A 22,107-nucleotide genomic window follows, 5' to 3' on the forward strand; every position below is an offset into this window, starting at 1 on the left:
CAGTGTAATTCTAAAATTAAAAAGTGGGCTGTTTGGAAAAAGGTTTAAACGTGATATATTTTACTTCAATTTACTTAACAAAATACCATGGCACTACTAAGTTACATATACAAAATCCATAGTGCTGCCATGGTGGCACTTTAGTGTCGTAACCAATTGCCTTGTGAAAATATCTCTCCTCAATATTAATGTTTTTTTAGAAATGCATCGATCTCTAAAGTGATCTCTGACAGAGCTATTAATTGATTTAACAGAAATACAGTCTTGTTGAACATTTTACTTCACATAAAGTCACGTAAATTGAGTATGAGAGAGGAGATTAGGGCTCTTTTCATCACGGTGGTTCCACATTCCTCTCAGGATCAGGGGGAGAACAAAATTAAATTAATCTCAAATTGGTCCCTCTTCCACAATAGGCAGGACCCCTGGCATCACAAGACTTCCTGATGGTTAAGCCTTGTAGGCGGTCCAAGACCACTGAAGATAGGAAAGGATTTGAGTCCCCGTTTAGAATGACATACCTCCCATTCCAAAGTTGCACTTTTCCATGAGAGTGATTGTAGTTGATTTAATATATTCTGTTGGATAGTTTTTCAGAGGTTTAAAGGACTTGAATTTCTATAGCTGTTGTTAAAACCTTTAGCTAGAACTGGCCAGAGTTTAGAGAAAATAGATTGTTAATGGCTTCTTTTTTGTCCTGCAGGATATCTCCAGAGGGAGTCGATATTGTACTGGACTGTCTGTGTGGAGAGAACACAGGAAAAGGCCTTGCTCTGCTCAAGCCCATGGGAACTTACATCCTATATGGTTGGTACTGTAGCACAATGATGAAGAGCGTTCTCATCGGAGCAATGAAATCAATTCAACTTTCTAAGGATGATTCGATTTTATTTGAAGGAATAGTTCACTCAAACATCATTGCTCAGCCATGTCGTTCTTCAGTGGGACAATTTAAAGGGAGTTAAAGGGAAAGGAGGAGGCGAGAACCGGCTTGACAGTATAAATAATATTTTAATTATAAACTTAACAAAAAGACAAACACACAAAGGTGTCAGACAGCTGTCCGTAAATCTCTCTCTCTCACACACACACTGCCGTCTTCAGTCGACCCTTATCCCTCTCGAGGGCTAATTAGCCTGATTACGGTCCGGGTGTGCTGAATCAAGACCTGGCCCTGCCCTCTGCCCTGCCACATTCCTCCCTCGTTCTCTCAGGCTGGGTAGACGGCATGACGTACCCCCTCTTTCCCTGGGGAGGGGTGTGCCTTCCGCCCCGTCTACCGGCAGGTCATCCCCGCCTTCCTGAATCTGGGAGGGGACAGGGGGAGGGAAACAACAATAATTAAAACACAGGGGGTACTCCCTGTAACAGTGCAGTACCCCCTAAAAAACGTAGTAACATTTAAAAGAGAGGGAAAGGCCAACGGGAGAGAGAGAGAAGAAAAAAAACTCTTACTCGCCGGTTCTCTGATATGCCGTAGCTTGGTCCTCGGCCACTCCTCCACCCTCTATCGGACGACAGCTGCGCCTCCCCGGGTGGATCGGAGGCAGTCTTCCGGCCCCTGGCGGACAGAACACCTCGCCGCGTTTTTGGTGGACGGTAGGGGTCTCCCCCGCCCCTGGCAGCGGTAACTGCTCCAGGCAGTTGGTTGTGAGCCCCTCCTCCCCTCGTAGTCGGCGGCCGTTCCTCCGCTTCCAGGTGGCCGGGCTCCTCCGTCGCTCTGGAAGATGGCCGTGGCTGCTCCTTCCGGGTTTCGGCACCAGTGTAAAGGGGGTTAAAGGGAAAGGGAAGGTAGAGGCGAGAACCGTCTTGACAATATAAGTATTATTTTAATTATAAACTTTAAAAAAAAGTCATGACCGAAAGAACTAGGTCGCGAGTACAAGCGGCCGAAATGGGCTTCCTCAGAAGGGTGGCGGGCTTCTCCCTTAGAGATAGGGTGAGGAGCTCAGTCATCCGTGAGGAGCTCGGAGTAGAGCCGCTGCTCCTTTGCGTCGAAAGGAGTCAGTTAAGGTGGTTTGGGCATCTGGTAAGGATGCCCCCTGGCCGCCTCCCTAGGGAGGTGTTTCAGGCACGTCCAGCTGGGAGGAGGCCTCGGGGAAGACCCAGGATTAGGTGGAGAGATTACATCTCCAAACTGGCCTGGGAACTCCTCGGGGTCCCCCAGTCAGAGCTGGTTAATGTGGCTCGGGATAGGGAAGTTTGGGACCCCCTGCTGGAGCAGCTGCCCCCGCGACCCGACTTCGGATAAGCGGTTGAAGATGGATGGACTTAAAAAAAAGACAAACACACACAAGTGTCAGACAGCTGTCCGTAAATCTCTCTCTCTCTCGCACTGCCGTCTTCGGTCGGCTCTTATCCCTCTCGAGGGCTAATTAGCCTGATTAGGGGCCGGATGGGTGGATTCACGACCCGGCCCTGCCCTGCCACAGACACAAATGGAAATGTTTTGAAGGATGTTCACACTGCTCTTGTTCTTATGAAAAGCATTGAGTGACCAGGGATAATCTCCAAAAATGACAAAAAAAGCACTATAAAAGAAACTATAAATGCAGTCCATATGGCACATAAAGTTTTAAAGCCATATGACAGATTTTGTGATAAACAGATTGAAATATAATGGGTTCTCAATCAACAGCATTTTTTAGCATAATGTTGATTACCAAAATGTGCCATGTTTATGAAAAAAGAAAAAGGAAAATTGCTGTTACAGTGAGGCACTTACAGTGGAAGTGAATGAGGCCAGTACATAAACATTAAAATACTCACTGTTTTAAAAGTATAGCCACAAGACATAAATAATATATGAACTAACATAAGATTAGTGTGATAAAATTGCTTACTAACCTTATCTGTGTAAAGTTAAACCAATATTACAACTTGTCATGACAACATAATGCCGATAAACACCTGCAATCTGATAAACACTGTAACATGTAATATACACATGTAATATGCATAATGTTTATATCTTGTTTTTGTACTTTTGAAATTGTGCTTTTTAGTGTTTATGGACTGGCCCCATTCACTTCCATTCTAAGTGCCTCACTGTAACAGCATTTTCTGCTTTATTTAAAGAAATGACACAAACGTGTCAACGTAATTATTTTTAATTTAGAGCTCAACTTGTATTAAAACATTGAGACCTGCTTTAGGCTTGATGATGTCAGAACTATTCCCTGAAAGTTGTTGTATTATATGAAAATAACATCATGCAGTAGTCTTGGACAATGTTTCACTATGCCAGTGTTTCCCAACATTTTTTCTGCCACGGCACACTTTTTACAATTAAACAAATCCCATGGCACACCTCTATCCCACTGTCCCACATAACCATCGTTGATAGTTTTCCTTTTCAAGAGCTTCCATGTTTTCTGTACATTTTAGTTGCGCGTTTACTCGTAATGTTTGATATTCGACTAACGAGATCACTGGTGGCAAGAGTGCTAATTGGGTAATGAATAAAACAACAAATTTGCATCTTTTCTTATTTTTAGATTTGTTCTTGCCACAGCAAATATTTTTTTATTTATCTATTTATTTACATGGCTCCAGACTAACATTTAAGAGCGGTAGCACCAGTGTTAAATTCTACAAATGGTCGCACCAGCACTTGAGTTGGTCGCACCGGTACAACTGAAAGAAAATTACTTTTCTTTCACGGTTTCTCGTTATTAGGATCTTGATGATTAAAATACAGTCATCTGAAGACAAACAAAGCAGATCAATCAGAGGACATTAGAACAGATTTTACACAGAAGGAAACTCTGTTTATGATCATCTGCGTGGCTGAGCGCTCGAGACCTGTCCACGTGTAAATACACGTCTCTGTGCTGATCTGTCTATTGAGCAGCGCTGACTGATACGGGTAAAGCTGTTTCCTTTCACGTTTGGAACATTTGCTGTTTGATATTTCTCATATGGAACAAAAAACGACCTTGTGATCTTGTGATTTGAAAGCGGTCACTTGACATGATAGGTGTCACAGTTTTAGGGGTTAAAGGCAACTGAGGACTCACACAAAAGGTAAAAGAACAATGCCTGTGACTTTAATTACTCCTATTCAGTCCCATTAGGAAACTTTCATTAGAAAGGACACCACAGAGCAGAGATAATGTCAAATTTAGTTTTACGAACACAATATTACAAAATTAATGAATCATTATAATGCTGGATGGGGATTATTAATGTGAGACAATGGGCTTACTTGCACACTATGGTAATACTGACATTTGTTACTGTTTCATATGCCAAGACTATATTGTGTTTGTCATTTTTAATATTTTAAGCAAATAAATTACTATTAACAAAGATTCTTTTAAAAAATTTACTCGCACAATAGTGGGGAATATTGTTAAAATGAGAAGTCATTAGATGGCTGTGGCGTGGAGACATGGTCGTGTGTCGGTCTGCGGGAGAGAGAGATCGTTTACGGACATGTCCATCATGTGTGTGTTTTGTCTTTTGTTTAAGTTTATAATTAAAATATTATTTACATTGTCAAGCCGGTCCTCGCCTCCTCGTTTCCATTGAACTACGTTACACTGGTGCCGAAACCCGGGAAGGAGGAGGGATGCCCGTCGCGGAGTCCTCGACACTGCCGTCCACCCAGGGGAGTGACACTACCATCCACCGGGGGATGGAGTAGACCGATCGGCTGGACGCAGTGAACGGCTGCCATCCGCGAGGCGAGTGGGGACTGGACTCCCCGACCGCCTTGAGCGCCTTGTCAGGGGCGGAGGAGTGTTCCCACGAGTCGCCGAGAACACGGAGGGGCGTTCTTTCTGCCGGGGGTCGTGAGTCTGACTCCGGTCCGCCCGGGGAGAAGCGGCTGTCGTCCGCCTGAGAGGGTGGAGAAGTGATCGAGGACCATGCAACGGTATATCGAAGGACCAGCTTGACAATATAAATAATATTTTAATTATAAACTTAAACAAAAGACAACAACACACACATGACGGACATGTCTGTAAACAATCTCTCTCTCCCGCAGGCCGACACACGTCCACGTCCCCACCCCACAATGGCCTATTGTAGGCTCAAACTCTGAAAAAATATGAAGCGGAATTATGAAATTCACGAAACAGAAAAAATGTCAAACAACAAAATTATCAAACCATTTTCTTGGGCGACGAACATTGTTAATAATAAATGGTTTGCATTAGTTAAAGGGGAGGGGGGGCATCTTATCCATCTTATCCATCCTGCGGTCTGCATTGATAGCATATGGTCACAAAACCCCCTGCAAAGAATGTACTAGGATTGCTACATGCTGGTGCAGTCCTTTACAAACCGTCAACCCGCGCATCTTATCAGATGGCTTTTCGAGTCCGTTATCGCGGAGACATAGTGCGTGTGGAGGCTTCACACCATCCACTGCGGCATCCACGCATAACTCACCACCGAGTGCGAACCACATTATAGCAATCATGAGGAGATTACCCCATGTGACTGTACCATCCCTAGCAACTGGGCCAATTTGGTTGCTTAGGAGACCCGGCTGGCGTCAGTCAGCACGCCCTGGGATTCGAACTAGTGAACTCTAGGTGTGGTAGTTTTATTAAAAAAATAAAACTTGTCCCAAGAGTGCAGTTCAGCTTTTTGGTTACAAATCTGCCTTCATTATGCAGGTGACCCTTGCCTGAATATATATGTCTGTTCACTGTTTCACTGTTCATGAATATTTGATTATATTCTAATTTAAAAGGATTTTAATCTAGATGTTTGAAACCATCATACAAAACTACTAGAGAAATCCTGACTTAACATTTTGTTACTGAAATAAAGCCCCTGTGACAACTTGCCCCAGCCACATTGATAGGTTGCAACACAACTTTTTGTCAACATTTTTCAGGTTCATCAAACATGGTGACGGGAGAGACCAAAAGTTTCTTCAGCTTTGCTAAATCTGTGAGTACAGTTTGTTAACCTTATTATTTATGTACTTTTTTTATCCCCTTTTCTCCCAATTTTGAATGCCCAGTTCCCACTACTTAGTAAGTCCTCGTGGTGGCGCAGTTACTCACCTCAATCTGGGTGGCGGCGAAAAAATCCCAGTTGCCTCCGCATCTGAGACCGTCAATCCGCACATCTTATCATGTGGCTTGCTGTGCATGACACCGCGGAGACTCACTGCATGTGGAGGCTCATGCTACTCCGTGATCCACACACAACTTACCACGTGCCCCATTGAGAGCGAGAACCACTAATTGTGACCACGAGGAGGTTACCCCATGTGGCTCTACCCTCCCTAGCAACCACGGCAATTTGGTTGCTTAGGAGACCTGGCTGGAGTAACTCAGCATGCCCTGGATTCGAACTTGCGACTCCAGGGGTGGTAGTCAGCGTCAATACTCGCCGAGCTACCCAGGCCCCCTTGTTAACCTTGTTTTATTATCAATGTTGAAACAGTTCTTCCACTGTAAATGCTTTCACTTTCATGTTGTAAAAGGGCTTTGTGATCACTTATCTTTGCTGTGTAGTACTGTACATGTTTGCCCTTTGTCTCTCAGTGGTGGCAGGTTGAGAAGGTGAATCCCATCAAACTCTATGAGGAGAATAAAGCCATGGCTGGATTCTCACTCCTGAACCTCCTCTTCAAGCAGGGAGGATGCAACCAGGTCAAGACAGCAGTACAAAAACTTCTCTCCCTCTACGACCAAAAGAAGATTAAACCTGTTGTTGATTCCCTATGGGCACTAGAGGAGGTAAGAGGCAGTGCTTTGTTCAAGACTTCAACCCAAAATGTAAATTCTGTCGTCATTTACTCACCTTCATGTTGTTCCAAACTCATATTACTTTCTTTTTATGATGGAACGCAAAAGAAGATGTTCAGCAGAATATTATGGAATGACAGTTATGCAGTGAAAGTGAATGGTGACTGAGGCTAACATTCTGCTTAACATCTCCTTTTATGTTCCATAGAAGAAAGATAGCCCTTTAAAAATAAACATAAAAATGTCACCTATATGTTATTTTCAGCTTAAACACAATAACTTTCTTTACATTTATAGTTTAAACCAATTTTTACTTGTACCCTGTTTATTGGACTCTTTCACTTTAGATTTCTGTCACCAGTCAAGCAAGAAATTTCCCCCTTTGAAAAATATAAATTCTGTCATCATTTACTCACACTCATGTTGTTTCAAAAATCTATGACTTTCGTCCATGGAACACAAAAGGAGATCTTTGGCAGTATGGTAGTAAGATATTTCAGTCATGACAACTCTCGGAAAGATATACCATGTTAATGTGGGTTTGACATATTGATAGGTTTATATGTCTTGGCGGACTAGATTTGCTACGCTGCAGCTGCTGCGGAGCAAGTATGGAGACTTGCTACTGCTAGGACACACACAGACATACTGATTTAAGCATATGGAAATGCTACTGCTGCTGCATAATAAAATTAAAAAAACACAAGACATGCTGCTGCACAATTAGACGTACAAACAATCCCCATGTAGCAGATCTAGACCAGTGGAGCTGGGGTGGAGGTGGGTTTAGGAGTCTCGTACAACTCTCGTAGTTTGCTGCTGTGAATCCGGCTTACTTGCAAACTGAGTTCATTTAAATGTTAAGCAAAGATAGAGTATGCAAGTTGATTGGCTACCCAATTACACGTCAAAAGACCTGTCTGTTTGCGCCATTCTGAGTTTCATGCCTGAACTTAGTCATGTCTTAGTCACCTATTGTTTTTCGTTGCATTTTTTTTTATCTCCATACAATGAAAGTGTATGGTGACTGAGGCTCAAAGTTTGCCTAACATCTCCATTTATGTTTCACAGAAGAAGGAAAGAAATACAGGTTTGGAACAACGTGATGAGTCAATTATCCCTTTGATTCTATTGATAACATGGCTATTAAGGCATTTGAAAAGGAACAGGCATGCCACCGTCTATTTCTTTATGTAATCAGAAGCCGTTTCAGCCCTTCAGATGACAGGTGGGCTGTCAAGCCCTGTTCCATCTCTTTTCTTGGATTACAGCTGGTTATGTTGTTCTGTTCTACCTACACTGCCAGTAGCCCCCTTCCCTCCATGAAACCCAACAGAACGGGCTGTGGCCAAAACAGCCGTGCTTACAGAGCTGTGTGTGATCTGCTCGATTCACATTCCAGGTTCTCTCAGTGTTCCTGTTATATAGTGAGTTTTGCATTGTTGACAGTGTAAAGGATCGGTTCCTGTGTGAGTAAATGAAACGGCTTACTAAGGTGGTGGCACATTGCTTTGGCACATTCTGTATGGGTCACTACAACTGATTTACAACTGTCCAACAAAAATGGAGGTTAACTTGTATCAGTATTATTTCCTATTTATTTGTATTTTTGAGCTCAATGTAAAAGTATTACACAAAAATGTTGTGTAATAAAAAAAAAAGAAGCAAAAACAGCAGTTACAGTAAAGCACTTACAATAGAAATGAATAGGGCCAGTTCATTAACATTAAAATACACATAGTTTCAAAAGTGTCGCCATAGGATGTAAATATTATATGTGTTAACATGATTAATGTGTTAACATAACCTTATCAGTGTAATGTTCTATCCAATAATACTTTACTAAATACTTTAATAAAACTTTGTTTCCATGACAACACAACGCCGATAAAACCTTTAAGTGAGTTTATCACATTAAAATCATGTTTACACATATGTTTACATCTTGTGGCAATCCTTCTAAAAAGTGTATATTTTAAGAAATTATTAAATAATTTTAATTTAATAAACTGGCCAAATTTACCTCTATTGTAAGTGCATTAAGGCCCAGATATACTTCCTACGAAATCGAAGAATTTAAAACAAAATCTGGCCAAAAAGATGGTGCTTTTGTGATCGTTTCAGTGGTTCGTAACAGCTCACTGGGATGAACTTTTAGGAAAAATTCTTACTGGCTTCTAAACACCTTTCTACTGCCATTGGTCCACGTAACCAGTAGGTGTGACATAGAGCTCCACCTACCTTGAGGCAGACAGATGACTTTGTTTATGTTGTTGAGTCAGTCAACATGAACACACTGGCTTGCATTATAGTACCTGGAGAAAGCCATTTCACACAAAGGTTTACCAACTATTCCATATTAGGAGGGACGTCCCTTATTTTGGCCAAAAAAAAACAAAAAAGATGTCCGTTTGGACATTTTTGAGCCCTCCATAAAAAAAATCCGAAAACACAGCTACATTGAAATGGCCATCAATTGAGACACAAGCTTGGTGGTGACCTGCAATTGTTTTTTTGGGGGTTTTTTTCTCCCCTTTTCTCTCCAATTTGGAATGCCCATTTCCCAATGCACTCTTAAGTCCTTGTTGTGGTGTAGTGACTCGCCTGGAGGACGAATCTCAATCGCCTCCATGTCTGAGACAGTCAATCCGCGCATCCTATCACGTGGCTTGTTGAGCGCGTTACCGTGGAGACATAGCGCTTGTGGAGGCTTCACATCCAACTCACCTCGCACCCGACCAAGAGCGAACCACATTATAGTGACCACAAGGTGGTTACCCCATTTGACTCTACCCTCCCTAGCAACCGGGCCAATTTGGTTGCTTAAGCTGCGTACACACTGCCAGCGACTTTGTTGCTGCAGGTCGCCAGGGGCTAGTGGTGAAGTCGCTAGTGGGCGTCCCCTAGTAACGTTTATAAATGACATTCGCGGATGTCATTCCATTGCTGTTGACAGCGAATCGCTTTTCTTGCCGCTAAAAACAAACAGTTTGGAGGGAAAAAACTAAATATAAATGGAATCAGTACATAAAATGCTTTATATCAAAGGTGAATGAGAAACAAGGCGTGCTCTTTGCCATAACAGCTGTTTATCTGCGGCGAAAATGCAACCGCCGGTCTGTCTGGGTCCACAAAACCGTTCAATCTCAGAGTCAGCACGGCGAGTACCACCGGCTGGTGCAAGAGCTGCGGCTGGATATACCATATCCATATCATAGAGCACTGGGAAATTGCTAACAGCAAGAATTAACCTTTCATCCATCTTTCCGTTACTGCAGGAGCTGAGAGAGAGAGAGAGAAGGATTGAATAAAGTTGAACTTGTCTAAACTTTGTCGCGTCGCTGGACACGCCCACATCTAGTCGCCAACGGTTGTGACAGCTCGTGTCGCCGGAAGTCGCTGTGCTCGCATTGAAAATTAATTGGATGGTGTCGCTGTCTCGCGCGATGTCGCTGGCAGTGTGTACGCAGCTTTAGGAGACCTGGCTTGAGTCACTCAGCACACCCTGGATTTGAACTCGTGACTCCAGGGGAGGTAGTCAGCGTCAATAATCTCTGAGCTACCCAGGCCCCTGACCTGCAATTGTTATGGTATCTTAAGCTACAGTATTTCCACCTGATCTAACCCTGAAAAATTAGGGATTGTTTTTGCCGTAAAATGATGTATTCACGTTGATTTAGTGATGTTAAATAATATATTTGACTTGAATAAAACCAGTTAATTTAGATGTTACCTTATGAGGCATATTTTATAAGTTACATTTTTTTTCAACATAGCACACACAAATATTGAAAACAATTTATAGTTCACTTTTAATTAGACTGAAAAGGTTTTATCGAAAGTGTCCTTTTCAGTATAAAAGTATTGATTGGGATTGCCTTCTCCATCAAGGATGCGTGAGCGTGCCTATGATGCCTTAAAATGCTGTCTAGGTAGGTAGCTCACTACATTTTGAAACTTAAATGTCTGTTTTGACTCAGTACTTCAAAGCGAATATCATTACAGTGTGATGACATCGCTATATGCTTCAGAACTACAACACATTGTCTAATTATGCAGAGCTTACTTAAAAACGATAAGTCGACAAGCCGTTTAAGTAACCCATGACTAGTCAGTTTTAAAAGTATGCAGCTTTGTTATTTATTTCCTTTATATCTTATAAACACTGCATGCTTTCTTTGCTATCATCTGAGTGACGCTTCTCCCTCTATGTACATCATTCACTCTCATACCAAACGTTTTTACACATCTCTGATGTTTTCCTGCAGCTGGCTGAGTGCATGTTTATATCACACAGATGAGTGTATCAGCATGTGGACTCTTGTGTACATGAATATTACAGTATTTCTTGTCGTGTATATAATTAAATTCCATTTTCATGTTTATCAGACCTGGCTTTAGATAGGAAATTGCTGGTTGCTGGCACAAGAATGCTGTAGACATTGCTATGACAATGTGATGTTACTTTATTGGGGGCAACCAGGATTGCTCAGAAAAGAGAGAGGCTCTTTTGTATGAGATGGCCAGAAGCTATGTTTGGCTGTATCAAATGTATGTAGCATTGAAACAAAATGATACTAGCATATACACTGATGAGTCAATACATTATGACCACCTGCCAAATATGCTGTTGGTCCTCCGTGTGCCGCCAAATCAGTGCCGACCCGCAAAGGCATGCACTCTACAAGATCTGGCACCAAGGCATTAGCAGCAGATCCTTCAAGTCCTGTAAGTTGCAAGGTGGAGCTGCCGTGGATCAGACTTGTTGGTCCAGCACATCCCACATATGCTCAATCGGATTGTAGTGATGGGAAGATCGGATCATTTTACTGATTTGAATCTTTGAGTCTCGTTCAGCAAAATGAACAAATCTTTATTCAAGTCAACTCATTCATTTCATTCATTTGAGTAGAATTAAATTAAAAGGTTACATTTTCAATAGTCAAATCCCCCCCAACATGTCTACTTTTGCAATCTTTGGAAAAGGAAACATGTATAATGAAGCCAAGGACAGATTATGAGAAACAGAAATGATTAGTTCTCCTCTGGAATCTTCTTGTCCGAGTCGTTTGTTCTTTTGTCATAGCGTATACGGCTGTCACTTGACAAAAGAATGAAAGACTCGGACCAAAAGAGTTGAAAGGTGAACTAATCATTTCTCTTTCCTGTACAGCGCCTATGCGGTTTTCATGTAACAAACTAATGGAGGTTGCGCAATGCACATGCGTGGCCAACACAAAATGAACTAAGCACTCTCTGAGTCTACTCGTTCTTCACATAAAAGATTAGTTCAAAATGAACGAAACCCATCACTATCGGATTGAGATCTGGGGATTTGGAGGCCAAGGCAACACCTTGAACTCTTCATCATGTTCCTCAAACCATTCCCGAACAATATGTGCAGTGTGGCAGGGCGCATTATCCTACTGAAAGAGGCTGCTGCCATCAGGATATACCATTTCTATGAAGGGGTGTACCTGGTCTGCAACAATGTTTAGGTAGGTGGCACGTGTCAAATTGACATCCACATGAATGGCTGGACCCACTGTTTCCCAGCAAAACATTGCCCAGAGCATCGCACTGCCTCCACCGGCTTGATGTCTTCCCACAGTGCATCCTGCACTGTAAAAAAAATCCTGTTAAATTTACAGTAAAAAGCTGGCAGCTGTGGTTGCCAGAAATTCACTGTAAAAAATACAGTAACGCTTCAGGTTTTACGGGATGTAATTTTGATGCCTGTATATTTTATGGTGCATTACCGTTTATAGTATTAAATGATATATATATATATAATCTTAATACTTTAACCTTCTGAAACTGTAAAAATCGGCTTTTCACTTTATAATGTATTGTTACTCACTGTAGTATACACAGAAAGACACATGATGACATGAAGTTCATCAGTAGTGGCCTTTCCAAGAGCAATGACCAATAAACATGTTGTGCTCAGTGTCACTCACACAAACAATAAACACCATCAGAGTAACACACGTGAAATTTAAATAATGCAATAAACATCAACTACACTACATCAAATATAACAAAGAACACCCCAATGTAATTATCTCATATTAAAAATAAAAAAAATATATATTTTATACAACATTATATTCCCATAAAATATAATGAAATGTGATGGGTAACGCAGGGAATTCTGGGAACGCCTGGTTATTGTTATAAATCGGCATAATTTTAACAATAATTTACCGTAAAAATGTAGGCCTACTCTCGTTAAACATAATATTCATTTTTACCATTAATTATACAGTAAAATACTTTTTACATGTCAAATCTTTTATTTTTACAACAATGAAATGACATGTATTGTTTTTTTAAAATACAGTGCATCCGGAAAGTATTCACAGCGCTTCACTTTTTCCACATTTTGTTATGTTACAGCCTTATTCTAAAGTTGATTAAATTCATTATTTTCCTCAAAATTCTACAAATAATGACAACATGAAAGAAGAAATCTTTGCAAATTTATTAAAAATAAAAAACGAAAGAAATCACATGTTCATAAGTATTCACAGCCTTTGCTCAATACTTTGTTGAAGCACCTTTGGCACCGATTACAGCCTCAAGTCTTTTTGTGTATGATGCTACAAGCTTGGCACACCTATTTTTGGGCAGTTTCTCCCATTCTTCTTTGCAGGACCTCTCAAGCTCCCATCAGGTTGGATGGGGAGTGTCGGTGCACAGCCATTTTCAGATCTCTCCAGAGATGTTCAATTAGGTTCAAGTCTGGGCTCTGGCTGGGTCACTCAAGGACATTCACAGAGTTGTCCCGTAGCCACTCCTTTGTTATCTTGGCTGTTTGCTTAGGGTCGTTGTGCTGTTGGAAGAGGAACCTTTGCCCTAGTCTGAGGTCCAGAGCACTGTGGAGCAGGTTTTCATCAAGGATGTCTCTGTACATTGCTGCATTCATCTTTCCCTAGATACTGACTGAAAACATCCCCACAGCATGATGCTGCCACCTCCATGCTTCACTGTAGGGATGGTATTGGCCAGGTGATGAGCGGTGCCTGGTTTCTTCCAGACATGACGCTTGCCATTCAGGACAAAGAAATCAATCTTTGTTTCATCAGTCCAGAGAATTTTATTTTTAATGTTCTGAGAGTCCTTCAGGTGCCTTTTGGCAAACTCCAGGCGGGCTGTCATGTGCCTTTTACTGAGGAGTGGCTTCCGTCTGGCCACTACCATACAGGCCTGATTGGTGGAGTGCTGCAGAGATGGTTGTTCTTCTGGAAGTTTTGTCTTCTCTCCACAGAGAAATGCTAGTGCTCTGTCAGAGAGACCATCGGGTTCTTGGTCACCTCCCTGACTAAGGCCCTTCTCCCCGATCGCTCAGTTTGGCTGGGCGGCCAGCTCTAGGAAGAGTCCTGGTGGTTCCAAACTTCCATTTATGGAGGCCACTGTGCTCATTGGGACCTTCAATGCTGCAGACATTTTTCTGTACCCTTCCCCAGATCTGTGCCTCGATACAATCCTGTCTCGGAGGTCTACAGGCAATTCCTTGGACTTCATGGCTCGATTTGTGCTCTGACATACACTCTTAACTGTGGGACCTTATATAGACAGGTGTGTGCCTTTCCAAATCATGTCCAATCAACTGAATTTACCACAGGTGTACTCCAATCAAGTTGTAGAAACATCTCAAGAATGATCAGTGGAAACAGGATGCACCTGAGCTCAATTTTGAGTGTCATGGCAAAGGCTGTGAATACTTATGTACATGTGATTTATTTTTTATTTTTAATAAATTTGCAAAGATTTCAAACAAACTTCTTTCACGTTGTCATTATGGGGTATTGTATGTAGAATTTTGAGGAAAATAATGAATATAATCAATTGTGGAATAATGCTGTAACATAACAAAATGTGGAAAAAGTGAAGCGTTGTGAATACTTTCCGGAAGCACTGTATATTATAATTTTTGCAGTATATTTTAAGGTAACTGCCCGTTTACCAATTAACGCATTTTTACAGTCTTTTACAATTAAAATTGCAGACATTTTTTACAGTGTGGTGCCATCACTTCCCCAGGTTAATGGTGCACACGTACACGGCGGTCCACGTGATGTAAAAGAAAATGGGACTCATCTGACTAGGCAACCTTATTCCACTGCTCCAAGGTCCAGTTCCAACATTCGTGTGCCCATTGTAGGTGCTTTTGACTGTAGATGGGGGTCATCATGGGCACTCTGACTGGTCTGCGGCCACACATCCCCATACACAGCAGTCTTTTGTGCCACATTCCTCTCATAACATCATTCACATTTTCTGTGACTTGTACAACAGTAGACCTTCTGTCGGTTGGGACCAGACAGGATAACCTTCATTGCTATCGTGCATTGATGAGCCTTGGGCGCCCAACACACTGTCGCCGGTTTGTGGTTTGTCCCTCCTCAGACCACTGTCGGTAGGCACTCACCACTGCTGACCAGGAGCCCCCCACAAGCCTTACCGTTTCAGAGATGCTCTGATCCTGTTGTCCGGCCATAATAATTCAGCCCTTGTCAAAGTCGCTCAGGTCCTTACTTCTGCCCATTTCTCCTACATTCAACACGTTGACTACGAGAACCAATTGTTCGCTTACCATCTAATCTACCCAGACCTTGACATGCGGCCTTGTTTTGAGATGATCAACGTTATTCACTTCAACTGTGAGTGGTCATAATGTTTTGGCTCATCAGTGTATACTATCATTATCATATATATTATGATTTGGGGGCTTGTCTGCCTTTATTTATTGGAAAATATAGTGTAGACATAGGTAAAAAAAATAACCTAGTTAATAACCCTGAGTTATTTTTTTATTATTATAATACAAGACCATTTTAAGCGTGCTAATTATGTGCTCTTGTAGATGCTATTTTAAAATAAAGTAATTAACAGCTCTTTATACTGCACACCTGTAATGCTGTTTGTCAGCTGCAGAGAGCTATTATTTTTTGGAGAGACTTCAAAGCACTGCCATACTGGTTACATTTGCATATTCAGCTGGTGCACATACAGTGAATGCTGGACTCATGTAAAGCTGCTTAAACTTGCATGCTGATTTGGTTGACATGTTATTTAAAAAATCTTGATACTGTTAAACTAATGTTTACAAAACCAGTTGGTTACTGACATATTTTAACCAGTTTTTTCAATATGTTGTTGATCTGAATCATGTATAGTGATGTCATCAAACTGTAATGATGTTCGCCTTAAAGTACTGATTTAAAACAGACATTTAAGTTTCAAAACGTAGTGAGCTACCTACCTAGACAGCATTTTAAGGCATCATAGGCATGCTCACGACATGAAGGCTGTTCCAGAAAATACCTCGCTTTAGCCAAAATCAAGGCAGTGTGGAACAGTTGGTAACCCTCATTAAAAGTGTGAGATGGCTTTCTCTATGTATTATTAACTTCCTTAAGCCAAACTTAATGTAAACTTGCAGTTGATTGCAAAGTTATTTCATTTTGATGAATGATTACTAAGACACGTTTTTTTACATGCTCTGAATCATTCTTAATGAGACCAGGAACATGTTTTAAGAAAGTCCACAAGGTTAATTTTTATTTTATGTTGTCTCCCTTAAACCGTATGGGCCCACCTGCGGATCCAAAGGGGGGCTCAATAGCGTGAAAGATTTCTACACTTAAAGCATTTAAGTCCCTGTATAAATAAGTCAGGCAAATGAAAGCTTAGAATATGCACATTTCAGAGATAACCAACACTTTTGCATTTATGTTACATAAAATAACAAAAATAGGACTCAAAAAAATTACGGCGCAAATTAGCGCCCCCTAGAGGTAATGGGGTAGAAATATTTCTAAGAAATAAAAGGCTTTAACATAGCACCTAAACAGACAAGCCATATATCAAATGAAAGCATTCATTCTCAGGAATGGGACTGTACAGTTTGTTGTTCTAATTCCACCGTTCGAAAGATCTTCAAAAGAATCACAAAGTGAGATATGATTTCTGTGAGTCATGAAATACAAACATCTCTTTTATGCAGTGAAAATGACACTTGCATTGAGCTTCTAGTCCACTCAGAGGCCGAGATATTAGATTAAATAAGGAGGGTGGTGCATGAACTGAAAATTAGATTGAATGTCTATTTATGAGCACATCTTTGAGAGCTAAAATGCATTAGAGCGCCACCTACATTTCAGTCTAAATATTGTGATGGAATGTGATAGAGAGAAAAAAAATCTAGTGCTTTGTGCCATCTAGTGGACTGAAAGAAGACTTTTAAATTTGAGGTAGAGTGAACAGAACCAGAATTTTGAATAATTAGACCAATTTTGTGTAATTTTTCCACAGTATGTGTGAATAGTGCGCTTTTAAATTTGAGTGTGGAAAAAATTGTGATCGGCAACCCAAAAATGCACCAGGGTTTAAGGGTTAAAGTCAATTGGATTGAAATTTTGTGGTGAATCATTGCACTGCTTGAGCATTTTCTCCATACTCGCAATACCATACACAAAAGGCAGCTATAGCACTTGAATTAAACGCTGTATGGATGACAAAAGATTTTTAAGCTGTTAAATCATTGCACTCAGCCAGTATCAGATGATTATAGCGCTCTGCTTTACACTCATAAAAGTGCAACGTGTGGTCCTAATCACCTGACTGAGCTAACACTTCCCACAGGAAACAGGAAACACAGTCACATTGCTAATAGGAGAAAGAGGGAGAGAGAGGGAAAGAAAACAGGTGTGGGGTTAGAGGCTGTGCATGACGCAAGGAATCAAGTGACTTATTGCTTTTATAAAACAGTGCAAACATGTTCAATAAAAGATATGTTTATTATGAATCATTACTGGAATAAAACTTTCTTCAAAGTAATATCCTGTAGATCTTTAGTGTAACTGTTTGTGGTTGCCTAGCAACACTTCAACTTGGCACAGGTGTGTGTGTGTATATAGTCATTTTACAACGGCTTCGAACGTGGCACACAAGTCAGCAGATTCTGAACTATCCCTTTTATAAAATGAGGGAGATAGAGACATGGAAAACTGTCCTTGTAATGGAAAAAGAAGAAGAACGGGAACAGAAAGGGGTAATGAATAAGTGACCCTAGGAAGAAGACAAATGGCCGACAGTAATGTCTTCAGCAAGCTGCAGGAAAGATCAGAATCCCATTATGTGTTTACAGTTAGAGCCGATATCTCCCCTTTTGCAAGATATGAAGATGGCTTTCTTAATGTGAAATTGAACATCAAAAAAGTTTCAGAGCTCTTAGCTAGCTAATATTAAATTTTCAATTTATGCTTTTATATTGAAATACGTGTGTGTGTGTTTGTTTATTTTTTGTGACAAATTATATAGCTGGCAGGGCACTAAAATATGTGCCTGTGTTGCATGCACATTTGGTGCTTATTTTCTAATCAGTAACTGGTGTAAGCCATTAATTCGTCTATAGATGAAGATGTATGTAATATTACTATTTGAAACTTTCTAATCATGAAAGGGGAGACAATCACAAACAAGTTAGTGATGACTCTTATGTAGCAGTCTTCAGAAAAGTTCACTCTCTGAACTGAAAAAAGAAGTGTTAATGCTTTACTTTGATTACTTCAAACACAAATAAATAAAAAATTGTTACACTTTACAATAAGGTTATATTTGTAACATTAGTCAATGCATTAGATTTTATGAACTAACAATAAACACAATTTTTTATAGCATTTATTAATCTTGGCTAATGCTCATTTATAAAAAAAACATATAATTGTTTATTGAAATCACATGTTAGTTTATAATGCATTAAATATTGTTAACATACAATATATAATTTTTTATATTGCACATAATTTTACAAATGTACTATAGTATATATTTACATTAACATTAACCAAAAGGACTGTTCATTGTTAGTTCATCCATCCATCCATCCATCCATCGTCAACCGCTTATCCTGTGTACAGGGTCGCGGGGGGCTGGAGCCTATCCCAGCTAACATTGGGCGAAAGGCGGGGGACACCCTGGACAGGTCGCCAGTCCATCGCAGTCCATTGTTAGTTCATATTAATTAATATAGTTAACTAATCAAGTCAAATCGTTTTTATTTGTATAGCCCTTTTTTACAACACACATTGTTTCAAAGAAGCTTTAGTGCCACCGAACAGAACTGCAAAAATAAACTTTGCTTTCAAAACATTGAAAGCATCCTAGGTGTCATACTGACACCTAGGATGAAGCATCATTTAAAATCAGTAGTTTTCAGTTTCAGATGCCATTGTAGAAATGTAGGATTCACAGTCAGCCGCAGTTTAATCAATGAGTGAAAGTGTCAAATAACAGGACGGTTGCTGCGATTAAGTGAGTAGTATTCGGCTGGTCATGTGATTCTAACATGGCAGCCCCCATGTGCGCACAGAAAGTCGTTATAACGTTATTGAAAATCATGCTTTAAAATGATTAACTAATTAAAAAAATATAACTCGGGAGTACGGGGTGGGGTGGGGGGGTCCCTTCTTAGGGCATTCCAATCTCGGTACGTCCAAAGCGAGAGCTGTGTCCGGGTCCTCGGCACGAAGTTGAGTTTATTCCATGTGGGGGGTTGGTCTCCGCCAAGGCTGCGCTTTGTCACCAATCCTGTTTGTGATGTTCATGGACAGGATATCGAGGCGTAGTCGGGGTGGGGAAGGTGTGCGGTTCGGTGGGCTGGGAATCTCATCGCTGCTTTTTGCAGATTATGTTGTCTTCATGTCATCATCGGTCCGTGACCTTCAGCTTTCACTGGATTGCTTGGCAGTCGAGTGTGAAGCGGCTGGGATGAGGATTAGCACCTCTAAATCTGAGGCCATGGTTCTCAGCAGGAAACCGATGGAGTGCGTACTCCAGGTAGGGAAGGAGGTATTGCCCCAAGTGAAGGAGTTCAAGTACCTCGGGGTCTTGTTCACGAGTGAGGGGACAATGGAGCGGGAGGTTGGCCTGGAGAATCGGGGCAGTGGGGGCGTTATTGCACTCGCTCTATCGCACCGTTGTCACGAAAAGAGAGCTGAGCCGGAAGGCAAAGCTCTGGATCTACCGGTCAATTTTTGTTCCTACCCTCACCTATAGTGATGAAGGCTGGGTCATGACTGAAAGAACTAGGTCACGAGTACAATTGGCTGAAATGGGCTTCTTCAGAAGGGTGGTGGGCTTCTCCCTTAGAGATAGGGTGAGGAGCCCTGTCATCCGCGAGGAGCTCCTTTGCGTCGAAAGGAGTCAGTCGAGGTGGTTTCACGTCCAGCTGGAAGGAGGCCTCGGATTTGGACCCAGGATTTGGTGGAGAGATTACCAAACTGGCCTGGGAATGCCTCGGGGTCCCCCAGTCAGAGCTGGTTAATGTGGCTCGGCATGGGGAAGTTTGGGGCCCCCTGCTGGAGCAGCTGCCCTTGCGACCCGACTTCGGATAAGCGGTTGAAGATGGATGGATGGATGGATGGATGGATGGACAACCTTGTTGTAAAGTGTTGTCAAATAAATATATATATATATATATATATATATATATATATATATATATATATATATATATATATATATAAATAATTGTATAATTATTGAAATGATTATGCTTTTAAATTCAAATAATTCAGTATCTATTTTTTTCACAAGAATGTCGGTTAAAATTTAACATAAACAACAGATGCTGACACTGGCTGTTCATGAACAGTATTTTATTAAAGAACATTATTCAGGTTGTTGTAGACTATTCTTGACTTATAAGCTGAAAAGAATATTTTAGTGAGAAAAGATTTAACCAATTTCAAATACTTGTATTGTATGTCCCACATGTTTTCATTTTTTATCTTTTAGTATTTGATAGAGTCCATGATGCCATGTATCCAAACAAGATGTCCAGGACCTCTGGCATAAAAACAACCCCACAACGTTAAAGATCCACCACCATATTTAACCGTGGGCATGGGGTACTTCCATATGGGTACCTCTCTGTGGTAACCCACAAACCCATCTCTGGAGTTTGCTGCCAGAAAGCTCTATTTTTGTTTTATCTGACCACAGAACCCAGTCCCATTTGTAGTTCCAGTAGTGTCTGGCAAACTGAGACACTTGAGTTTGTTGTTACTGGATGAGAGCTGAGTCTTTTTTCAACTTGTGGTAATGTAGGTGATGTCTGATTGTAGTTTTGGAGACTTTCTGACCCCCAAGAACCAACTAATTTCTGCAATTCTCCAGCTGTGATCATTGGAGTATTTTTGGCCACTCGATACATCCTCCTCAGCATGCGTGGAGACAATATAGACATTATAGATCTATAGACAAGATATATCTCCAGTTGATTGGAAATTCTTAATTATTGTCCTGATGGTGGAAATTGGTACTTTCAATGCTTTAGCTATTTTCTCAAAGCCACTTCCCATTTTGTGAAGCTCAACAACCTTTTGCCGCACATCATAACTTTATTCTTTGGTCTTACCCATTGTGATGGATGATTAAGAGAATTTGGCTTGTGTGTTACCTCATATTTATTCCCATGTGAAACAGGAAGTCAGGTGCACTAAAAATGTAAAATATGAATGGGAATATACTAATGACATATTTTACTCATAATTATTTCTAGGGTGCCAATGAGTTTACTCCGATTAAAGGTTCGATTTTTTCCGACCAAACGATGAATAATAATGGCTTATTTTTCATAGCCTTCTTTGCTCTTATTTACCAAGGGTACCAATATTTTGGGCTGTAAGTGGAGACTGTGAAGGGAAATGCAAAAACTATTCCAGCCTTCATTAAGCAAACAGTTGGGGGTAAAGAACTCCATTCATTGTTCATTTAATCTGTACTTTAGTATGTAGTGCCGTCTCACGTCACTGACCTCAACAAACCTCACTGGCTGCTCACCGCTGTGCCCAACAAAGAAACCACTCAGTGACATTTTCTTTTCAGTCACACCGTGTATTGCGCTGTTGTCGTGGTAACCAGGGGTCTACAATTTGTTGGTGTCTGGTGACCGGGCAGAATAGTGACTTGGCAGTCACACTGAGTCAAATGCAAAGGCATTTAGATCTATACTGACCAGAGGCCTGTGCAGCTGTATCTGAATGCATGATGCTTGACAGGCACGTTGGATGTTTGCTTAATTGGTCTGTGCCCTGGAGAGCCCTGGCCAGTTAGCTCCGCATACTGTGAGGCTAAGTGAACATTTGCTCCAGAGAGTCAGATTTGATGCATAATACAAGACAGAAGGACCTAATCATTTGTACAACATTTGCACAAGCACACAAATGATCTATTTTTGCATACTGTTAAGACTAGGCCACCCACACACATAACGCAGTTTGTTAACCATCATCCTTGCGAGGGAAAAAGATATTGCTTAAGGAAAGTACAATGCTCAAGGCTACAGCTGTACTCCCGAATAATTATAAGGTTAAGTAGT

At 41.1% G+C, this 22,107-nt stretch overlaps 1 protein-coding gene across 1 annotated transcript in view; it reads left to right on the forward strand.

The window, feature by feature from the left end:
- The window catches only part of LOC127662627 (synaptic vesicle membrane protein VAT-1 homolog-like), a 54,727-nt gene that overhangs the window by 10,661 nt on the left and 21,959 nt on the right, over positions 1–22,107 (forward strand). The window contains exons 5-7 of the mRNA XM_052153908.1: positions 704–807; positions 5,855–5,910; positions 6,513–6,707. Of these exons, the coding sequence (XP_052009868.1) occupies positions 704–807; positions 5,855–5,910; positions 6,513–6,707 (355 nt within the window). The remainder of the gene's footprint in view (positions 1–703; positions 808–5,854; positions 5,911–6,512; positions 6,708–22,107) is intronic.

This window comes from Xyrauchen texanus, chromosome 2 (genome assembly GCF_025860055.1).
Source record: "Xyrauchen texanus isolate HMW12.3.18 chromosome 2, RBS_HiC_50CHRs, whole genome shotgun sequence".
Taxonomy (NCBI): domain Eukaryota; kingdom Metazoa; phylum Chordata; class Actinopteri; order Cypriniformes; family Catostomidae; genus Xyrauchen; species Xyrauchen texanus.